At 30.8% G+C, this 22,917-nt stretch overlaps 3 protein-coding genes across 3 annotated transcripts in view; 1 reads left to right on the forward strand and 2 right to left on the reverse strand.

Moving 5' to 3' along the window:
* Window positions 1-20,848, forward strand: part of LOC658772 (SIFamide receptor) — a 79,741-nt gene extending 58,893 nt beyond the window's left edge. The window contains exons 3-4 of the mRNA XM_965132.4: window positions 14,039-14,656; window positions 19,598-20,848. Of these exons, the coding sequence (XP_970225.1) occupies window positions 14,039-14,656; window positions 19,598-19,739 (760 nt within the window). The 3' untranslated portion in view covers window positions 19,740-20,848. The remainder of the gene's footprint in view (window positions 1-14,038; window positions 14,657-19,597) is intronic.
* LOC128385380 (uncharacterized) lies at window positions 1,307-1,781 on the reverse strand. The gene is made up of 2 exons (NM_001416366.1): window positions 1,730-1,781; window positions 1,307-1,671 (listed from the first exon to the last, which is right to left on the reverse strand). Exons 1-2 carry the CDS (start codon window positions 1,739-1,741, stop codon window positions 1,396-1,398), a joined length of 288 nt encoding a protein of 95 aa, NP_001403295.1. The 5' UTR covers window positions 1,742-1,781; the 3' UTR covers window positions 1,307-1,395.
* On the reverse strand, window positions 2,686-2,971 carry MFK10-1 (larval/pupal cuticle protein H1C-like). Its single transcript, NM_001416365.1, has 2 exons — window positions 2,951-2,971; window positions 2,686-2,899 (listed from the first exon to the last, which is right to left on the reverse strand). Exons 1-2 carry the CDS (start codon window positions 2,960-2,962, stop codon window positions 2,726-2,728), a joined length of 186 nt encoding a protein of 61 aa, NP_001403294.1. The 5' UTR covers window positions 2,963-2,971; the 3' UTR covers window positions 2,686-2,725.
* Window positions 20,849-22,917: the final 2,069 nt, after the last annotated feature.

Here is a 22,917-nt window from a genome sequence, read left to right on the forward strand (position 1 = left end):
ATAACGGTTTTTAATTCGTTTTATCATAAAAAATTCACATACGAATTATTGCTATGCCATTTCCTAACACCCTGTATACAATATTTTAATTTCTTTCAAGTGTTTCAGCCAATTCTTCAACCAAACAATAAATTTTTTCACAAATTTTTTTATCAAAAACTACGTTTAAACACGCTGCTTTGAGAATCAAAGCATGTTTTTGCATTATCAAAAAACAAATTTTTTTCACAAATTTTTACTAAACGGACAAACATCAGTAAGTTAACCATTTATTTCTTAACCAAAAAAGCAATAACTACTCTAGAAAATTTCTTAGCAATCTACAGAAAAAAGCAATCTACCAAAACTCGCAAAAAACGACTTTTTTTTGTCTATTTGAAAATATAAGCATGTTTTCGACCTAAAAAATCTCTTGAGATTTTGGTTTTGTCTTTTTCGAAAATTATTGTACTTTTGTTCTTATGTGACAGTTGCAAAATGTTTAGCAAATTTTTGTGAAAAAATATACCGAAAAAAACACCAAAAATCTGTTAGAAATAAATATTATGCTAATATAATTTTGTACAAAAAAATATTTTTTTTATTTCTTCTTCTTATTGTCATCTATGTATATTTTCTGTATTATCGATTTTGCCTATTGCTAGATTAATGGTGTGTAGCTTTGATTTGTTTCTTTTACAGAAATATGTAGTAAGCTGTCTTTTTTGTTATTAACAATTATTTTGCATAATTTTGCTAAAAACAAAAAACCAAAAATTCGCAACAGTGTTATTCTTAACTTTTTAAAAATTTAAAAACTTTTTTGTTTTAAAAACTATCTTTGCCTGAGAATTTAATAGGAATTGCTAAAAGTTTCATAAATCAAACAGAAAACAACAAAATTTTTGCTACTTTAACGATCAATTAGGCATTTTTTGTGGTAAAAACTCAAAAGTTGAGACGATAATTCACGAACTTGACCCGAAAATGTAATTAATTTGTAGTTTCAGCATGTTGTTTAAAGAGACAGGAGAAACACAATTAGTTTGCAAAACTTTGCTGAAATAATTTTAAAAACCAAAAAAAAAATGTATTTATTTTTGGATTTTGAAGTAATATTATGAACGTTTTTGAGCTAAAAAATTTCTCATTTCTCAACCAGGCACCCAATTATTTTGCAAAATTACTCCAGAAGATTGAAGCTAGTGTTTTTTTGTTTTTTTCGACAGTTCAATTGACATTTTTGAAAAAAAATATTCATAATTCTTATGTTAGTTTTGATTTTTTTAGCGAGAAAACTCTTAAGATATTGGAAATAAAACAAAACTTGTGATGTTTTATAAATTTGTATTTAAAGGCCTTAGACATAAATAAATATTTTTACAACGTGCGAATCACAGCCATTTGCGGTAATCCCTAATGGTAATGGACTCCATGGACGGCGTGGACGGAGTGAACAACAGGGGCGGCGTGAACAACTGGCACGTGTTTGACAATGGGGGCGGCGTGCACGATGGGAGCGGCGTGGACAACGGGGGCGGCGTGCACAACGGGGACGGCGGCCTTAACTGCCACCACCGGGGCTGGGTGGGCGACAACGGCGTGGTGGCTGGAGACGGAATGGGCAACAACGGGGGTGGCTACGAACCCGGGGGCGGCGTAAGCGCAAGCCAAAAGGGCGAAGAAGGCGACCTTATTGAACGAACAACAAGTGTTAAAACATTTACGAGCAAAATTTGCTTTCTCTTACCAGTTTGTACATTTTGATGGGTTGTTTGTGCTTTAGTGGTGCTGAAGCTTGTGTTGTGATGGAAATTTGGTCGAATTTATATTGATCGGATTCGGTGATTCCCCACTTTTTTCGGTAGCCTTGTAGCAAATCTCTAACCTCTTCAGGATAATTAATTCAAATTGTATAAACTTCCATTAAAATAGTTTTCGGTTGTGAAAAACGAGCCGAAGGGAAAGTTTTAACCTTAGACTAGAAAAATTGCAGCAAATCGTTGAAATTGTGTTAAAGCAAGAGACAGTGACTTAAAATTTAATTAAAAACGCAATATTTTTTGCACACTTAAAAAAAGCTAAACTGGAAATCTCCTGCTCTTAGCCAGTATTTCACTTCTTATTCCACCCCTGAGGACATTTAAATGGCGCTGGCGTATGATTTACAGCGCAAAAATCTCCTTTTCCAATAACAAATTGTAATAAAAATTCACTTTTGCTTTTATCTTAATTGTCTCAAAAGTCGTTTGGCACGAAACTGGCAATCTTCTAATAGAGAAATAAAAACGCATTTAATTTCCAATTTGTACAAAAACAAATCCAATGTCAAGGATGCCAAAAGCCCGGAAATCCGTTCAAGCTTCACGCTTCATCAATCTATTTACGTTAACCGAATAAAATAATCACAGACACACTCACGCAAACAATTCTCGGAAAATCTGAGGACAACGTCCGGAAGAAACAAACAGGAAATAACTTATCCCCAAAGTGAAAACTTCCGGAGTTTCCTTCATTAAATATCGGGAGTTATTGAAATTATTTGGAATTTGTTCAGGTTCATCGCTTCCCCACGAACTTGCTGAAAGTTCAATTGCTTTGAAATTCGCGACTCGAGGGCTTTCATATTTAATTAGATTCGGGAAGTGCTCAAAAAACCAATTAGAAAAATCGCGAGTTCTTGCAAACAAATAAAAGCCAACGAATCAACTACAATATTTTTATTGCAAATTTGGTCAAAACTAAATCAACGACGGAAGTAAAAGCCATGGTGGTGGTGGTGGAGAGCGTAGACCAAGGGGGCGGCATGCACCACGTGGGTGTGGACGACGGGGGCGGCGCGCACTAAGGGCAAGTGGGCCACAAGCGGAGCCCCGATAAAACCGGCAGAGGCACAAGCCAAAAGGGCGGCAAAGCACAACTAAAAAAAATTCTTACACTTACATTTTTTTTTATTTTTGATTTAACTCACCAATTTGTACATCTTTAAGATGACTGATAATAATTATTTTAGGACTTGGGGTTTATATAAGCAAATTTGAAGGGTTTCTTTTATTACAAAAATCTGGTTTACCTCTAATTTCTTGAGGTAAAATTACAAATTTCGGTAAAAATGTGAAAAATTGAAGGATGGTATTAAAGTAATTAATTATTGATCGGACGTGTTAAGGTTTCACATCCTAATAATGTTCGGTTCAAATGTAAATAAAATCAAGTTCATGCCAAAGCCACTAAATTGTTAGGATTTTTTAATAAATTGAAATTTATTTATTTTATCCTCTTTATAGAAATCAAAGTCTTCTGCCTTCGGGAAGTAAAAATCGAAATTGTAAATAAAGAGTATACAATTAAATTATGCCTTGTCTTATATTGATTTGATTTGAGTGAGAATAATATTAGACAAGTAAATATTCTGCAGTAGTTTTTATCTCGCTATTCTACTGGCTGAAGGACCTTCTGAAATAAATGCATTATACTGTTTTTTCTGTTTTATTATTTATTTGTATTGTTTTTGAATTATTGACATATATATAATATATAATATATAATATATAATATATAATATATAATATATAATATATAATATATAATATAACATATAATAACATAATATCAACCAACTATAATAAATAAATCATACTAAAGCAATAATAATCCATAATAAAAAGTCGCCAAAAATTATATATACTAAAGTGCATATACTTTATACCATTATAATTACTACGTTTTCATGAGGATTTTTTTTTACTTTTTGTACTCATAGCTTTTAAAAATTTAGATAGAATAAAACTATTTACAAAATGCCTTTTAATACAATTACAGTACAGGTGAGTAAAAAGCAAGTAACCAATCATTTTTTGCTTAAACTATTCACTTTCTGAAAAAATACAGAGTGTTAGGAAATGGTTTACCAATATTTCGTATGTGAATTTGTCATTATCAAACAAATTAAAAACTGTAATATTATTTTTCCGAAAAGTGCCTACTTTCTTCAAAAATTTTTATTAACCGACCTGTTGAGAGCCACTGTGTGGCTTTTAGTGATTTATTAGAAGTTAGTTCTTTTATTAAACAAAATGGAGGTAGTGGTGCATAGGTGTTTTAAAAATTTTTCCAAATTGTAGTTAACATGTGCATTTGTGTGAGAGGTTCAAATCCCAGACCTGGCAAAAAAAATTTTGTTTTTTTTTCGAAAAATTTAATAATAAATCACAAATTGAAATAGAAGAATAACGTAGTGGATCATGAAGTTAATTTACTTTTGCTGTTTTGTCAATAATATTAAAATTAAATTTTTATAACTATAGTTCAGCGGTTCCCAAAAGTTTTTCGATTTTTTTAGAAAAACTATGCATTTTTTGTTTACATAAATTTTGCTTAATCAATTTGACTTGCCATTCTCTAACACGCTGTATATCGATGAGTAATAAAGTATATACTTTAAAAATGTAGTCGCTATATTTCAAAAACTGATAGAAATTAGCGATTTTTATTAATTGGGTCATTATATTTTTTCTAACAAGTAATTTTTTTCAATTTTTTTAATTTTTAATTTAGTACCTGTTAAGTCGATCCACAAATTAATAGTTTTCATGTCATACTTAAACAAACAAAAAAAACGTAGCGAAAATTTTTTACATATTTTTAGTACAAAATATAATTTATATGCATCTTTTGTTTTAGAATAAGACAATAAATCATTTACTATTTTAGTTAATTATTATTTAAAAAATATTTAAAAAAATTATAGAGCCATCACTATTTTAATCCACAATAAATTGCTTGATGATCTGATCATGTGACCAAATTAAATCAATAAAATGCCTTCATTCGCGAACTGATGGCAGATTATATTTTAAGAACGCAGTAAATTTTAATTGCAATTTCTATAATATTATTTCTTGAATACAATGGAAAATAGTTTAAGCAGACTCACCTTGTAGACTTCTAATTTTTTTATTTTTTTCGAATTATGTTTGACTACGACATAAATAATATAATAATTATAATATTATTATAATTATTATAATTATTTTATTGAAAAAAAATTGTTTAAAATAAAACAATTAATTTTTACCATTACGTGTACAATCAAATACATTAAATACTCATTTCCTTCTCTTGCAAATTATGATTTATTTTTATAGCAAATAAACAACATAATAAACTGTTAACAGGTAATTTGTACCTATAATTTATAAACACCCACAGTTTTCTACACACAATTGCTTAATATTCGACAAGTTCAAGTCATTGACATTTGTACAATATAATTTTCGTCTATATTTGGCCATCCAGAGATTAAGAAACCTAACAATTTGAAAGGTTATAGTTAAAACAAGCGTCAGATCATGTTTTCATCATCAAGACAAATGATTTAAAGAAAAAATTTAAGTAATATTTTTTATACGAGGAGGAAGTGTTGAAAAATTTGTAAACAGTTTAATTTATCTTAGCCTGAGGACAAACCCCGAGCCCATAATTAAAACAAAATTTTTCATTTTTCCATCACTGACATTTAAATTTCCTTGAGAAACAGTCGGAACCTGCCAAAAACTGCTTGATAATCATTGAAGCAAAACGAAAAACTGGCATTTGAAGCCTGATCCTGGAACGAGAAAGGATCGATTTGCATTTTTGTACTTGATAATGCAATTATCTCGGATAAATCACTTCGAACCTTTCAATTACCCACAACAAAGATCGTTTATTAGAAATAGTTTGACACTTGGCCTTAGTTGAAGAGACTCAATGCCACAGCATTGTGCCCAACACAATACCACTGACCCACAATCTGAACTTGATGGGACGAGATGATTAATATTTTATTGTAGCCACTCGAAGGCGTGGAGCGTTTAATTGCGAACACTCGGTATAAAAATGTGTTTATCTGACCTGCTTTGCGCTCAAGGACGCGGCTAGAAATTTTCGAAAAATCTTGCTAGGGCGGGCGCGTTACATAACTTAGAAAATTATAATTTTAAATTAATTGCGATTTGGTGACCCAATTGTCTCGAGCAGAAATTTGTGAAATTTAACCTTCAGGGAATCCCCTCTTCAAGTGCACGACCGCATTTGGAATTATTTTCCCGGATAATTTTATTCACTGCGTCCGACCCTTTTTGATGAAATAATTTATGGGATTTGAATGCAACTTTACACCGCTGGTATTTTTAAATTTATCGGCTATTTAGAGCGTTATGGGAGTATAAAGCCGCCAGATAGATTATCGTTTACCTGATTTATTGATACGTCAGACATTCATCTAAAGAGTGAATTTATATGTAGGTTATCATGTGGTCATAATTCCTAATCGGTTTTGAACAGAGTTGGCAGTGACAAATAACTGTTTCAAAGTGTGTTTTGCGGCGAGTCCTTGCAAATGGGGCTGAAACGGTTGTTTAAAACCAAAGTTTCACAGTATACAGGGTGTGCCGCCTAAACACCACATTAGAAGTTTTGGAAGTTTTAATAATGATAGCCTGAAAATTTGTGTACAACCATAATTTTTGAGGGCTTGCTCAACGAAAATATTTTCAAGATGGTGACACTTCCGGTTATACCGGAAGTCGCTATCAACTTCCTTATTTTAAACAAAAAGTTATGTTTTTCACTGCGTTTTTGGATTAGTTGAGTTATTCTAAGGTAGTTTTTATAGCCGTTTACGAAGTATTTATGGTTTTTAATTTTTTTTTTGGTTTTGCATCTTCCAGTTCAAAAATCGATAACTTAACCATTTTTAAAAATTTGGAAATATTTTTCAGCTTATTTGAAAGAGGAAGCCTAGTTCTTTCCTTTGGTGTTTTCAAATTTCAAAAAAGTATAACAAATTCAAATTTTTTTAAGTTAAGTTTGCGGAACTTTAAGCACTCATAACTCATTTTTTTTCAAATAAAATGTTACAACTTTTATTTCACTAAATGATAGAGAATTTAATTCTGCATCGATCTGTGTTAACATCTATACTTATGTTTAATAGTTTTCAAGTTACAATAACTTTTTGTTAGGATTGAGAAATTTATTAGCCATAGGTCTATTCTCATACTTTGCTATAAAAACGAATAAAAAAATGTGAAAAATTTAAAGTGTTTTAAACCAACATACAATAAATTTATTTTGTTTTTAGGGGTTAGATAACAAAATTTTAAACAGAGTTTATCGGTTAAGTTTAATCAGAAATATTTTTATGACAAACTATGCAAAAATAGCTAAGGTTAGTAAGAAATTTCCTACAATGACAAAAAAACAACAAAATTTGATAATAATTAAAGATAGATATAGGGAATACTAATACAGATCGATGCAGAAAAAAATTCTCCCCATCTAGTAAAATAAAAATTGGGACATCCTATTTAAAAAAATCAAGTTATGGGTACTTGAAGTTGTCCAAACTTAACCTTAAAATTTTTGGGTTTATTAACTTAATTTTCAATTTTGAACACACTGAAGAACAGATATAAGCCTTCTTTTTTAATTCTCTAAATATGATTTCGAAATCTTTAAAACTAAGCGAGTTACCGATTTTTTAAGTGACAGGTGCACATCCAAAAATTTTCAAAAAAACCTAATTATCTCAAAAACGGTTAAACTTAGGTATAGGAAAAGCTGATAAAAACTCTCCTAAAATAATTCAACTAATCCAAAAACGCAGTAAAAAAATAGCTTTCCATTTAAAATAAAAAAGTTAAAAGCGACTTCCAGTATAACCAGAAAATATGCCATCTTGAAAATATTTTCATTGAGCAGAACTTGACTGAGTACCTACTTTCAGATAAATATCTTTATTAAAACTTTTAATACTTCTAATGTAGGGTTTAGACGGAACACCATGTATACTGTTTTTCGCATTTATGCATAAAATAAATGTTAAAAATAAAAATACTTACGTGGGTCACCTCGTATCTAGAGTGTTCATGTAAAATTTTTCTCAAAATTTGTTATTTTATACTTATTGTTTTATTTTTTTATTTTTTTTTATATTTATTTATAATTACCATTTGTCTGCAATCATACACGAGTAATTTTTTTCACCATAATTGGTACACTTTTGCACTCAAAGCAAGGTGGAATGTTTTCCTTGGCTTAAAAAATAATGTTTTATTTACAAGATCGTTAAAACTTACTTTTGCTTTAACGTTTTTTGTACAGAGTGAGTTTAATATAATGCATAAAATTTACCACTGTCAATACTTAAAAAATTTTCGAATTGACCGATTTTATTTTCATAAATACTACACTTTGAAATATATTTCAAAATTTATAACGTAACTGTTTTTTAAAATATGACGCCAATTTTAATTATTTTAAAAGCAATCTACTCTCCTTAATCTTTTTAGTATCTAGGTATAAAAAAGTTCAAAAAATAAAATAAAAAACTTATTTGTAAGGCAAATGTAACCTTAAATTAAATAAATGGTCCTTTTTCAGATCGTTTTAAGCCAGTTTGTAAAAAATTTCTGTAAACAAGTCAAATTTTGTAAAAAAAATCTGAAAATTAAAACTCAAAAATATAATAAAATAGTGACAGAACAAAAAAATATTAGCGCGCAATGAATTAACAAAAAAAAGAAATACAACAAATCAGTTGAAGCGATTCTTTGCTTCTTAATTTAAATTCCAGATTAAAAAGAAAAATCGCCGTTGTTTTGATATAAAGCCAAACCACAAGCAAATGTATAGAAAAAAATAACCATTTTTTTAAATTTTTTAGCAAAAGATTCTTTATGAGATATATATATATATATATATATATATATATATATATATATATATATATATATATATATATATATATATATATATATATATGGTATATATATATACCCATGGTTTTAATTTCAAAATAAATTTAAAATAAACACGGAAATGGCTTTTATAGCTATAAAAAGTAAATGTAGTCTTTACCTTAAACAAGACTTTAAAAATACTTTCTTTTTTATTCAAACTTCTAAGTTTGAAGAAGATAAATACTGCTTAACCTTATTAAACTTCACTGAAACCGTTTGTGCTACAAATAGATAAAAGGTATGAAGGAAAGGTCATTTCTGCCAAACTATATTTATAATGTAATGAGAAGCACAAACAGATAACATTTGTGTTTTAGAACTGACCCCAGAGACATTTATTCATATTTCATACACTCATGTACAAGTAGGTAGATTTAAACAGTCCCGTGAGGACAATAACAGATTATGTACGTACGGAGTTTAGAAGTAATTAAGGGAAAACATAAATAGTTAAACGTATTGACACCAGATTTCTGTATTTTAACTTTAAAAAAATAGATTGCTAGAAGTATAAAAAATCTTTGACATTTATTTTATTAAAATAAACTGCTTAGTAATTCACGCCATCACCTGTCCATTTCGCTCACAACCCAAAACACATAACTTTGCTTAGCCCGAAACACTGCCTCTATCCCTTTTATTTAAAACCTTCCACCATCTCGGATTCAATTTCGGAGCCCCTTTTCAGCACCGCCAATTTATTATTTCATTATTTGACACTTTCCTTTTTTCGTTTTTTTTTTCCGCTTAACGACCACGTACTCCTTCAACAATATCACGTCACAAATTTCGTCTCCGACGTGCCTAAGTCGAAATTATTTACGATTATTAGAGTGAAACAAAAACGTACGAAGGGTTAGCATAAACAACAAAGTCGGCCGAGCAAAAGGGATTAAAAGATTGTCGGAAATGAAGCGAATGAGGAGAGATTTTCACTCCAGTAAATTTTTATGGACTTCTACATGTCTTAAAAACCCACAAAATTTGTTAAAAGCCCACAAAAAGTCCATATGTTCGATTTTTTAATGTTTGATTTTTTCAATTTTTGTCGATTTTGGGTACCCTGAACATTTCTCAAGCAATAGCTCCGGAACTATTAGAGATAACCCCATAAAGTGTATTATCGTTGGAAAGCTCTTTTAATTATCTATTTTTTTCAAAAAAAATTATTGTTCTCCGACTAATAGTTTTTGAGCAAATTGCAGATAAGTGCAAAATTTTGTAAAATTTTAAAAAATTCATAACTAAAAAACTATTGGGAATTTGGCAATTTTCTTGATGCCAATCAATTTCCTCGATCATTTTGCATAGGTATGAATCAAAATAGTTCCACTTTTTAGAATAGTTTACCCGTAAATAAGAAAATAAAAAAAATTCAAAAAAGTTAACACCCCCCCCCTTAAAATCGGCCAATTTTTAAAGTGTTTCAAAATCAAATAAAACCGATTCTATCTTATAGATTTTGATGTGTTCTTTCCGATGGAAAAAAGCGCTTTCTCCTAGCTCTTTTAGTTTGTCCGTAATCGGCGTTTGAAAATTCAAAAATTTTTGCGAGATATCGCCCAAAAGTTGAAAAAAAGTTTTTCGTTTTTTTTTCCTCTTAACGACCACGTACCCCTTCAACAATATCACGTCACAAATTTCGTCTCCGACGTGCCTAAGTCGAAATTATTTACGATTATTGGAGTGAAAGAAAACCGTACGAAGGGTTAGCATAAACAACAAAGTCGGCCGAGCAAAAGGGATTAAAAGATTGTCGGAAATGAAGCGAATGAAGAGAGATTTTCACGGTCAGTCTGAATAGCCAAGGTCAGCGAAATTAGGTCCAGTCTCGTCTTAAGTGCGATTGGGGATTTGCCCGGAAAGGGCCCGGAATTTTGGCGGGCGGGAAAAATAACCGGAAGGTTACTATCACTACTCGTCCTTGTCCTCAGGAATTGATCGCTTCGTCCAATTATCAGTTTATAAATTATTCCCGGAGATTTAAATATTTTAATGCTAATGACGGATTGATTCTCCGGTTGGAATAAATTTGCATTAATTTTCTAATAGAGCGTGTGCGGGATTCGGGAACATGTACAACAATCAAGGGATTATTCCCGAACCTACAGTAAAAATTCGCAGAGGTCAGTTAAGTTCAAGTTCAATTTCGATCCAATCAGGATAAACCTTAACGAATTAATCCTTTCAGGAATCTGCCGGGCTGGCATTACGTGCACATGGCGACCGGAATTATTCCCTTTAAGATTAGTAAAATCGCTCGAATCCCGGCCTAATCTACTAAAATAGGTTAAAACTAAACAACAGTTAATTCACAACGCCTACGCACTTGACAGCCTTCCAAGATCCTCCACAATAAGAGGATGTAAACTTAATTTACAACCGGAGCGATTTTTATCGCAAAACGGTTTGCCAAATTGAATTTAGTTCCTCGGACGGAACACTCGATCAGGAGAGATTCCATCTGTCTTCGATTTTAACAAATCTCTTTTTAAGCGCCGGTTATGGAAACTCGATCAGCATTAATTGCGGTTCGGAGGCTCCGCCACGGTCAATGTGTCACCGGAGCGGCAGTCCGGAAGAAAAAACTTTCGAAAAATGGACCGATTGGTGTTTATTTAATTAATTAATTAATTTAATCTACAACTCCAAATAGGCAGAAGTTTTATAATTTTATAAAAATCAGAAAAAAATTGTATTAACGATTAAATTATTTCATTGTTTCTGTCCATTGTCACTGCATTTTTGTAAACTCGTGTAAATAAAATTCGTTTTTAATTTGATCTCTTGTAACTCTAAACCAGTTGCTGACATTTATTGTTTTGTCAGATACTAAAACAATGTGAACTAATCGATGTTCCGGGTAATTTTTAACTGGAACATTGAACCGAAAGCTGATTAAAATATAAATCTCCCTACAAAAATATAAATAAAATCTAGTTGTTCTGAGACAAAAAATTCCTGACATTTCAAGATCACCCAGAAAATTTCGTAGTTAATAAATCAAAAGAATCAAAATTATTGCAACTGTGCCCGATTATAAAATTTTTAAAAGTTATTTTACATAGAAATGTAATACCAACTGATTAACGTAATATCAGATTTACAAGAATAAAAATGCAACAGCAAAAACATTCTACATTTACTTGGGTATAATTTTAAATTTAAGAAAATTAAATTGTAATTGCTCAGAGAGAGAGATTATGGTGGACAATTTTATTCAACAAAACAATTCATAACTCAAAAACTAAAAGTCGTAGAGCAATGCGGTTTGTTCCAATGAATGCAGCGGCTCATTTTCTGTACTATACCAACTTTTCACGAGATTTAAAATTTTTAATTTTTTTGCTAAAATTTCCCGAATAATAAATACACTTACCTTCAAAGATGTGAAAAAAAATATTTTTTTTAAACTCACTCCAGTAAATTTTTATGGACTTCTACATGTCTTAACAACCCACAAAAGTTGTTAAAAGTCTACAAAAAGTCTATATATTTGATTTTCTGATGTTTGATTTTTTCAATTTTTATCGCAGTTTTTGTCGATTTTGGGTACCCGGAACATTTCTCGAGCAATAGCTCCGGAACTATTAGAGATAACCCCATAAAGTGTATTATCGTTGGAAAGCCCTTTTAATGATCTATCATTTGCAAAAAAAATATTGTTGTCCGACTTATAGTTTTCGAGAAAATGCAAATAAAAGCAAAAATTAGATCATATACTCAAAAATTCATAACTAAAAAACTATTGGGAATTTGGCGCTTTTCTTGATTCCAATCGATTCCCCGGATCATTTTGCATAGGTATAGATCAAAATAGTTCCACTTTTTAAAATAGTTTAGCCGTAAATGAGAAAATAAAAATAATTAAAAAAAAGTTGACACCCCCCCGTTAGAAATCGGTCAATTTTTAAAGTGTCTCAAAATCAAATAAAACCGATTCTATTTTATAGATTTTGATGTGCTCTTTCCGATAGAAAAAAGCGTTTTCTCCTAGCTCTTTTAGTTTGGCCGTAATGGGCGTTTAAAATTTGAAATTTTTTTGCGAGATATCGCCTTGAGTCCTATGCTATTTTGTAGAGTTTTTTATTCCGGTTGTCCTCCATTTTTCCGTTTCTCGATAACTCTAATAGTTTCGCCGTAATTGGTGGTTGAAAATTGAAAAAAAGTGAAAATGGAAACCTTTTTTTGCGTTTTTCTCGGAAACTGTAAAACTTAGAGCAACAAACAAAAATCCATCTCATAGCGCTTATTTTTATCTATTTTTTCGACCAAACCCGGAGCCGCTCCGGGCAACGGTTCCGGCTACAGAGGCGATCAAAGTTTTTCACTAAAAAAATTTATAATTCAAAAACTAAAAGTCGTAGAGCAATGCGGTTTGTTCTATTAAATTCTACGGCTCATTTTACATATTATACCAATTTTTCACAAAAATAAAAAATTTAAAATTTTTTGTCCAAAATTTAGCGTAGCCATTATTTATGGTGAAAAGTTTTATTCAACAAAAAAATTCATAACTCAAAAACTAGAAGTCATAGAGCAATGCGGTTTGTTCCATTGAATTCAGCGGCTCATTTTCAGTATTATACCAACTTTTCACGGAATTTAAATATTTGATTTTTTTTGCTAAAATTTCCTAAGTAATACACTTACCTTCAAGAAAGTGAAAAAATTATTTTTTTTAAACTCGTTCTATCATAGTTTTTTGGACTAATATATGCCTTAACAACCCCCTAGAGTTGTTAAAAGTAAAAAAAATTAATGGCTTCGATTTTTAGAGTTTTAATTTTTGCAATTTTTGTCGCAATTTTGGTTGATTCTGGGTATCAAGCAATAACTCCGAAACTATTAGAAATAACCCCATGAAGTGTATTATCGTTAGAAAGCTCTTTTCATAATCTATTTTTTTCAAAAAAGATTATTGTTCTCCGACTAATAGGTTTCGAGCAAACTGCAAATAAAAGCAAAAATTGGTAAAATTATAAAAAATTCATAACTTAAAAACTGTTGAGAATTTGGTAATTTTCTTAATGCCAATCGATTCCCCGGATTATTTTGCATGGTATGTAAATTAAAAATTCTCTAGTAAAAACATCGCACAAATAATTCAGAATTTAGAAATTCCATCCAAGCCTCGTTAGTGCAAATACCTATGCAAATTCGAAATTGCATTGTTTTAATTATAAACATAACACACCGCTACTTTATTAGCTTGATTAGGAACATATTTGGTTTTGTAACAAATATTAATTCCCGCAATTGATTTGTTGCAGATTTCTGGCAATCTGGTGGCCTCTCAAATGCCAAATAACGAAAAAGCGTGCCCGCCTCATGATCGTCATCATCTGGTTCATCGCTCTGACAACGACCATCCCTTGGGCAATCTTCTTCGACTTGGTGGCCGTCTTCAACGACGCCCCCGACGTCCAACTGTGCATCGAAGTGTGGCCTGCGAACATGGACGGCGCCCTCTACTTCCTCATCGCCAACATGGTCTTCTGCTACATCCTGCCCATGATCCTCATCACCATGTGCTACGTCCTCATCTGGATCAAGGTCTGGCGCCGCCACATTCCCACCGACACCAAGGACGCGCAGATGGAGCGCATGCAGCAGAAATCCAAAGTGAAAGTGGTCAAAATGCTCGTCGCCGTCGTCATCCTCTTCATCTTGTCCTGGCTGCCCTTGTACGTCATTTTCGCCAGGATCAAGTTCGGGGGGCACATCGAGGCCTGGGAGGAGGAGATCCTCCCCATCGCCACCCCCATCGCGCAGTGGCTGGGGGCCTCCAACTCGTGCATTAACCCCATCTTGTACGCCTTCTTCAACAAGAAGTTCAGAAGGGGCTTTGTTGCCATCATCAAGAGCAGGAGGTGCTGCGGCAGGTTGAGGTGGGTATACGGGTTAAAAACAAAGATAGAAGTCGGTGATAATAATAATTTATTATTGTTTGAACAAACTTAAGCAAAAATTAAAAAATACGAATTATAGTGTTTTTCAAGACATGTCGGTTACCCAACAATTAATCTATACAGAGTGTCCTAACCACAGATTAAACATTAAAAAAATAAATTGACTCATATTTTTAATTTTTTTTATATACAGTGTGCTCAAAAACTGGCGCACCAACTCAATGGTGTGTGGTAGAGAACTGGTTACATATAAAGGTAAAAATAGTAAAAAAATCATTTGTATTAAAGTTATTGATAAATAACGTATTTTAGATAAATAATATGTGGCAACGTTGTCTAACAGTCATGATCGCAATAGAATTTGAGCGACAATTCGGAAGTAAAATTACCGTTGGGGGCGCCACTGAGCTAGGTCGAAAACAGTAACCATAAATGGCGGGAAAATGTTTATTCGGATATTTTGAGCGTTGTGCGAATTTTGGTGCTTCACAATTATTACATTGCCTATGCGGAATGATTATTGCATCTTTGATGCAAGAAACTTATGTTGACAAATGAGAGATGACGAGAAAAACACGAATAACGAATGACTGTTTGGTTCACTTTCTTTATTGGAAAATTATCACAAAGACATTGAAAAGCCTACCTTTTGGCATAATTTACGTTTTAATATATCAGCAGTTGTTAATCTTTATTGTAGTTTTGTAGATTTACCGCAGCATTTCATGATTTTTTCAGTGGAAAATTCTAACCTAAAATTCATAACACTTCACTAATTTATTGGTTTCTTGAGCCAAACTTTGTGTTCGCTGTGATCCATTACTTATAATCTTTAATTAGGCAACTGTTTGATAAGACTGTAATTAAAATTTAAATATTTTTCACTTTTTATCCACTTTCAAGTTCCAACAATAAACACTTTATACCACGAAAAACTACAGAACCAAAGTCAACGCTAGTATTTACCACCACGTACTTTTAAAGTAATTCTTTCTATTGTAAGTAATTAGCACTATACACGCAAAATTGTTGAACAATTCATTAAATGTCAGTTAAATGTGGCATTACGAAAATTTTTTTACTGTTTTCGACATAGTTCAAAAGTCATTACCAGAGGGCGTCTAGTTAATTTTATTTCCGAATAAAAATAATTTATTTTTGAAACGGTTTCCTAGGAAATAATTCCCAGTGTTGGCACATCTACACATTGTGATTTTGTGGATGAATTTTAATTTTTTTAAATTAAAAAAACTGCTAAAATCTGATAGTAGATTTATAAATAATTATTCATCGTTTTGTTACGGGACGATTACCTGGTATGAAATATAAAAACATAAAAAAATAATGAAAACTAAAGAAGTTAACACAATAAGTTTGTAGCTCCAGATTTTTTTACATATGAGTTTAGGAATTTTTTCAACATTTTTCCCGTAATCTGCACTTGCTTCTTAATAACGTACCACTGAGTTAGTGCTCCAGTTTTTGAGCACCCTGTATATAAAAACGTTTTATTATGGAATTACGGGTACTGGCCTCCCAAAGTTACCCTAAATATACAAATTATAACAAAATATTTTCACACAGTCATTGTTATAAGTAATCATTAATTTTCTTGAAAAACAACGAAATTCAAAATTTTTGTTCAGTATTGAACGCGTTATTATTGGTCTTTTTACAGTTGGGAGTGCAGTATTCCTCCGATATCCAATGACAAACGCAGTTTTTTGTGTGTTAAATAAGTAAGAAGTAATTTTTTTATTTTTATTCACTCTAGGAACAAATAAAACACTAGCAAACTGGTTTAAGGACCGGTCTTTTTTACAAAACAGGATTTCGTCTTAGGTGCAAATAAAATAGTGGATTCTGCTTAATTTTTGTAAATAGTTTGATTTCTTCTGATGAAAACACAGTTTTTTTGTTATTTATTACACAAAAACTAAGAATCCTACAAAAGTAAGACTTTCACACAATTAAATAAAAAATAATAAAAATAATAATTACAATTATAATATGTAATTAAAATCAATAAATTTTTAAAATAAACATTAAATGATTAGAAATCAGTTCCCCACAAAACTACACATTTTTTATTTAGTATTGAATCCGTTTTCTTGGTCTGCTGATCTGAGACTTGGATTCTAAACGCAAGATACTGCACAGATCGGAAAAAAATACACCATTTATGAACAACATCATTGTAAATATGCATGCGAAAATTGAACCTGATACTAGCAATAGCAAGGAAAAAATAACCTTTAGAAAATTTTCTTTAAACACCAGATTTTTTTTGAAATTATTGCTAGTTGGAGCCGCCACAATGATTTCCGGTTAAAAATTGTTGTTGATTTTAAGATATGTATAAAAGTATAAAAAAGTATATTAACACATGTTTTTTTGATACGACAGTTTGATTTTGACAGTTCTCGAGGGCCGCCTTAAAGACGACCAGTACAAAAATAAATCTGGAAACCTCGAAATGTTTTTCCCGTGGCCAAACAGTTTATCTATGTAGAAAAGATTAAAATAAATTGACCCATGTTTTTTTTATTTTTTTCTAAAATCGTTTAATTATAGAATTATTGGCCTCCAAAGGTTAGGTATATACCTCAAAAATTCAGATTATATTTTTTATCTTTAAAACTAAATCAATTTTTCTAAAATTTGGTATACAGTTGTTATAGATAATCATTTAATAGTACAAATTGTATGCTTGTGAAGTTGTGGTATTACTTTGGTATTACTAGAATTTGAAAGCCCACTCATTTTAATGTACCGGTCCAGTTTTAAAACAGTAAAATGTAAAAAGATGCAGTCGATATCGGCACAAACATCACAGTATTTTAAACTAAACGGTTTTAATTTTAAAACTGTCAAAAACGCAAATAAAAACATAAAAAAATAAAAAGTTTCTTAAATAACTTGAAAAAGTTAAATGGAACACACAATTTTTTGTTTTTGTTGCTCAAAAATCATTAAATTGCCTAAACAAAAAAGTTACTCATAAATTGCAAATTTTAGTTGATAACTAAAAAAATATAAAAACAATTGACCTAATTTGGAAAATTTTTGGGTTTTGTGAGAGAATCTTGCGAAACAATTGAGTTTTTGCTGAAAAATTTGCAAAGTGTTTGAGGTTAAACACGAAATAATTGTGAGAATCAATCTTTATCAAAAACAAATCGATCTACAATTTATTCACGATTGATTTTTGAACCCACGTGTAATAGAATACTTGTAATTTTCGTAGAAAACACCGAATTTCCAGATGGTTTGGCCGACATTTGCAAAATAATCAAACAACAGTTTTTTGCTCAGTTGTGAACGCCTTGTGATTGGTCTGTTTTACAGTTGGGAGTGCAATCTCCCACCCGATATCCAATGACAAACGCTTCAATCGTCTTGAAATTTTTTGCGCGCCAGATAAACAAGTACGAAATAATTTTCGTATTTTTATTGGTCAATTACTCATTCCTAAAACAAATGAAACACCAATACACTGGCTATAAAGCCCATCTTTCTCACAGAACGTCATTTTTTACGAAAACCATTTTTTTAACTTATTACACTAAACCTAAGGATCGGTTTGGAAAAATTACTAATTACAATTATAATCATTAGAATAAATAAATTTTTTAAATCAAAATTAACAATAATTGCGAACACGGCAACTTTGACACTTCTACGAAAATATTTTTTTTATTCCAAAGATAAATATTCCAAAATCAAGGGTGATACAAAAAGTTTATGATACAAAAATTGTTTAAAATTAAAAAATAATTGAATATAGAATTAAAGTATTCATACATATTTTCAAAAATAACAGTTCATACACCGACAAAGAAACTATAACGCTGACAAAATAAAAACACAAAAAACTAAAAATTACTGAAAAACTGAGAAACTGAAAAAAATATAGAACCAGAAAAAAACACTTACAACATTAGATTCTAAATAAAAAAAACAAGAAACTGAAAAGCTAAAGAACTTAAAAACTGAAATACAAACAAATTAAAAAATAGTAAAACTAAAAAATTGAGAAAATGAATAATATGAAATACTGTGGGAAAATTAAGTAACTAATTAGCAGAAGCCTTAGAAAAAAAATCTCTAGATATATAAAATAAAATAACTAAGAAATTGAAAATTTTCATGTTCCTAATAATTTTAAACTAAATACTAATAAAAAAATTGAAAAAAATCTCATTTCAAAGTGGAGCTATACTGATGGGCTCACCGTTCACGCGGAAATTGAAACTCAATTTTCAAGAAAAATAATAACCAAAATGTTTTTTTTACAATTGTATGTCGTTCCTAAGTAAACTTATTAACTTACAGACAAGTTCTTATCTGTATTTAGATATTTAAATTTTTGTGGAAAACTTGAAGTTCAAATGGTATGAAAAAATACGGTATTACAAGTAAGTCATATACATAGCCCATAAAAAAATAGCTACCATATTTTAATAAAAAATAAAATGACTAAAAAATTAGTTTTTTTTATTTCATTTTTAATTAAGTAAAACTAACTTTTTTTATTGATGTATGTTGTTGCTAAAATCCTTAGAAAGTTACCATATTATTATTTTTTTATGCAATTTTGACGTAATTTTTTTAATAGAAAAATAAATTAAATCGATTTTACAAACTCGTTTAACCTCGGTCACAAATACTTAAAATAAGGTACAAACTGACCTTTCAGGTAACGACTTAGTTTAGAAACAACATCCAATTGTTGTTTTAAAAATCCAACTACAAATTTTGCGTTCTCAGTATAGTCCAACCTTAAATTAGGAAGGTTAAGCACAACTGTAGGATGTTTAAAACTCATTTAAGAAAGAGTGTCAAATATTTCCATTTTTAGCAAAACAAATTTATTTCAAGTTTAAAAAAAAACTAAAAATGTCCTTTTTTCTTTAACAGATACTACGAGACGGTGGCCATGATGTCGTCTTCAACAAGCATGAGGAAATCGTCGCATTTCTACAACAACAACTCCTCGACTAGGAAATTACCCCTGCAGGATAACGCAGTTTCCTACATTTACAACAATACAGGTGTTTAAGTCCTGGAAATGGACACCACCTGGTGGTCTGGTTCAAGTTTCAATCGACGAAAGTCTTTGTCTCAACCAAATTGAGAATTTTTAAGGACTGAGTCTTGTAATTGTGACGAATTTGGTGTTAATATTAAGAATAGAAGGATCACGACAGAAATTCGTATTTTATCAATATTTTGTAACTCGTGGAACAATAAGGCAGAAATTATTCAAACAGCTTATGGTAACTATGAGCTTTAATTGATAGATTTGGAGGCACCTGATTAGGAAACACTTGGTTTATCTAATTGTAAGCATCACCTACAGCGTGTCTTATTTCGTTCGATTTCGTACGCTTACCTAGAGACACACGATCTATTTTTCCAAAACTGTAGGCGAGGTTTCGTTGGTTTGGTGTTTAGATTAGGCTCATTGTTTGACAAATAATCGTGTAAATAGGGTGTCACTGCTGCCGACTATAACGACGCTAAACACACAGCATTTGTGTAGAGTTGACCCAAGAAACGCTTATTAATACTGTATAGATCTAAACTGCCCCGTTAGAACAATATCAGTTTATACCTAAGTACAATAGTCAAAGATATTTTAATGTTAAATGTAAGGATCATGTTGACGTTTCCAGAAATTTGTCGATGTTCACAATGATTTTAACAGATTTTAAAAATGTAATATCTTAGACTTAATGTTGCAAGGAGCCAGCGCCGGGACAATCAATCGTCTAAACGGACAATAACTTTGCCAAAGTGACAAGATTTTGCAATACCTTGCCTCGTCGCTGGCTCCAGAACCGTACTCTAGTAAAGTCAAGGGAGCATTGTGATATCAGTGATAATATAATATCGTTTATATTGACAGAGCCGGCATATTTTGATATTGTCCTGTAAAGTGTCCAGTAGGTGACCTGACTTGCTATTCGTGTTTAGACTAATTCACTGTCACATGCATGGTCGTGTTTAGTTTAGGTTCTTTGGACATTCTGTTCGGAATTTTTGGTGTTTTAGCTCGCGCAACGATGGCAGAAATGAAAGTACATCGGTTAGCCCCAACATGTTTTACGGAGGTTTAGATTTCTATGAAATGTAAGGATATAATTTTAAATAAACGCTCTAGAACCAGGGTGTGTTTGTGTGGGGGAGTTTATGGTTATCGCGCGTCGTCGAAAAACGCGCAAAAAGGGTGCCAATCCATTACAGATCCATCCCGCAAATGGGTTATTGATACTTGAGTATCGCAAGCGTGTCAATGTCGCGCTACATTTGCATAATATTCCGAAATGATGTGTGAAAGTTGATACTTAATTGATTTTGGCGATTTACAACGAAAACAATGTCGGAGGATTTTAGAGCGATGTGACATTGTAGTTGTTTACGTGAACGGTCGTAATTACATAAACAGATTTAAATGCAAATTCATTTTGTCGAATCAAAAATAATGTTTTTGACAATAGGCAGAAGCGAGCGGTTTTCGCCCCTTTTTCCAATCGTACAAGATTTTAGATTTTTTAAAAACTTACCTACTTATTATTATTATTTGTTATTTAACTTGCTTTGTTGTCTGTATGTCTGTTTCAAATTTTTTGAGCCAAATCTGAAAGGGTTCCCGTTGTCCCAATGAATTAAAATTTTGCATACTTACTTCATTTCCAAGCGAAAAAAGCATTATTTTTATTTTTTAGTGCATCTTTTAAATAAAAGTTTTTTCAAAAAAAAAAAATTTTTTAATTTTTTTATTTCGAACATTCGTTTTCAATTATAATAAAAGTTCTTTATTTTAATATTCCTTATTTATTTCCTCTAATTGTCCCAATTTTGCCGTTCAATGAAAACTAAGTGACCAAAGTGACAAGAACACACTCAACGTTTATGAATTGTCGTAAAGCACGTATGATTTGTTGTAATAATTGTAAGCAATTTGATTGGGCCGTTGGTGGTCGGTCATTATAATTACGGGAAAAAACAATCACTTGAGACATTTTGATTTATTCAAAAATTATACTTTTCTATATGATTGCATAAAAGTCGGCCATTATAATAATTGTGAGGAACCAGTCGTTTTTAATTTTTTGGATTCATTCAAAATTTTTATTCAATGCGAAAATTAAAACTAGTCAGTAAAATTAATAACTTCGATTTTTAATAACAATGTAAGAATTAAAAAAATACTTAACTAACGAAGACGCTTTGGATTTTATTAAACCGAAATTACCAAGTAAAAAGTGTGCCAGAATAACTTTTTGTTGGCAATACCGAAGTTAAATTTTAAAGAGTAATTACTGGAGTACACAGCAAGTTTGAAAAAATGTAATAAATAAAAAATAATTTTCAAAAAATTTGCAAAATTTCCATCCACCTAATTTTTTCAACAAATAATTTAACATCGTCGCAGTAAAAATATTTTTTTAGAATAACTCAATAATAATAATAATAATAATAATAATGATAATAATAATCATAATAATAATAATAATAATAATAATAATAATAATAATTTTGAAGTTTCCTAAGATGCAACAAATAAAACTATTGGATTGTTTTGTACGTTGTCTTAGCACAGTTTTGCTAAAATTTTATTATGAATTATAGTATTAATATAGCAAATCCTGCTCTCTTTTCCTTTACTAAAAATTACTCAATTAAAAAATCGCTTCAGATTCAAAAACTTTAAAAATTACCATCTATAAACATTTTTTTTGTAGCTCAGTGACAAACAAAAGACTTAATTTTTGGCTCTGATTAATATACAGGGTGTCTCACGTAACTTTACAAGGCCTGCGCTTAATGGACGTAACCAAATATACAAGTCACAAAACACTAGATACAAATATTTATTTATTTTTAAATAAATAATTGAATACGTTTTTATTGTTATTCTACTCATTATCATTAGTTAAAAAAGTCGGGTTTGTCTTTCTTGCATCCTTCAAAGCATCCTTTGATACATACTTTCTTATCAACAGAAATTATTAGCGACATTTTAAATTAATAAGCAGTAGAACTGACAACACAGCGAATTTTTGACAAGACAACGTCATAAAGACAGTACAGGACAGGACCTGAAGCCAACCTAACAAAAACATATCTACGCCTTCTGAGAATTTAAAACAATCCTGAACGGATAATATTTTTGGTGTCATTTTACGCAAACTTTGTAAAATTGTGTAAAACACCCTGTAAAATCAAATCAG

This window comes from Tribolium castaneum, chromosome 7 (genome assembly GCF_031307605.1).
Source record: "Tribolium castaneum strain GA2 chromosome 7, icTriCast1.1, whole genome shotgun sequence".
In the NCBI taxonomy this organism is placed as follows: domain Eukaryota; kingdom Metazoa; phylum Arthropoda; class Insecta; order Coleoptera; family Tenebrionidae; genus Tribolium; species Tribolium castaneum.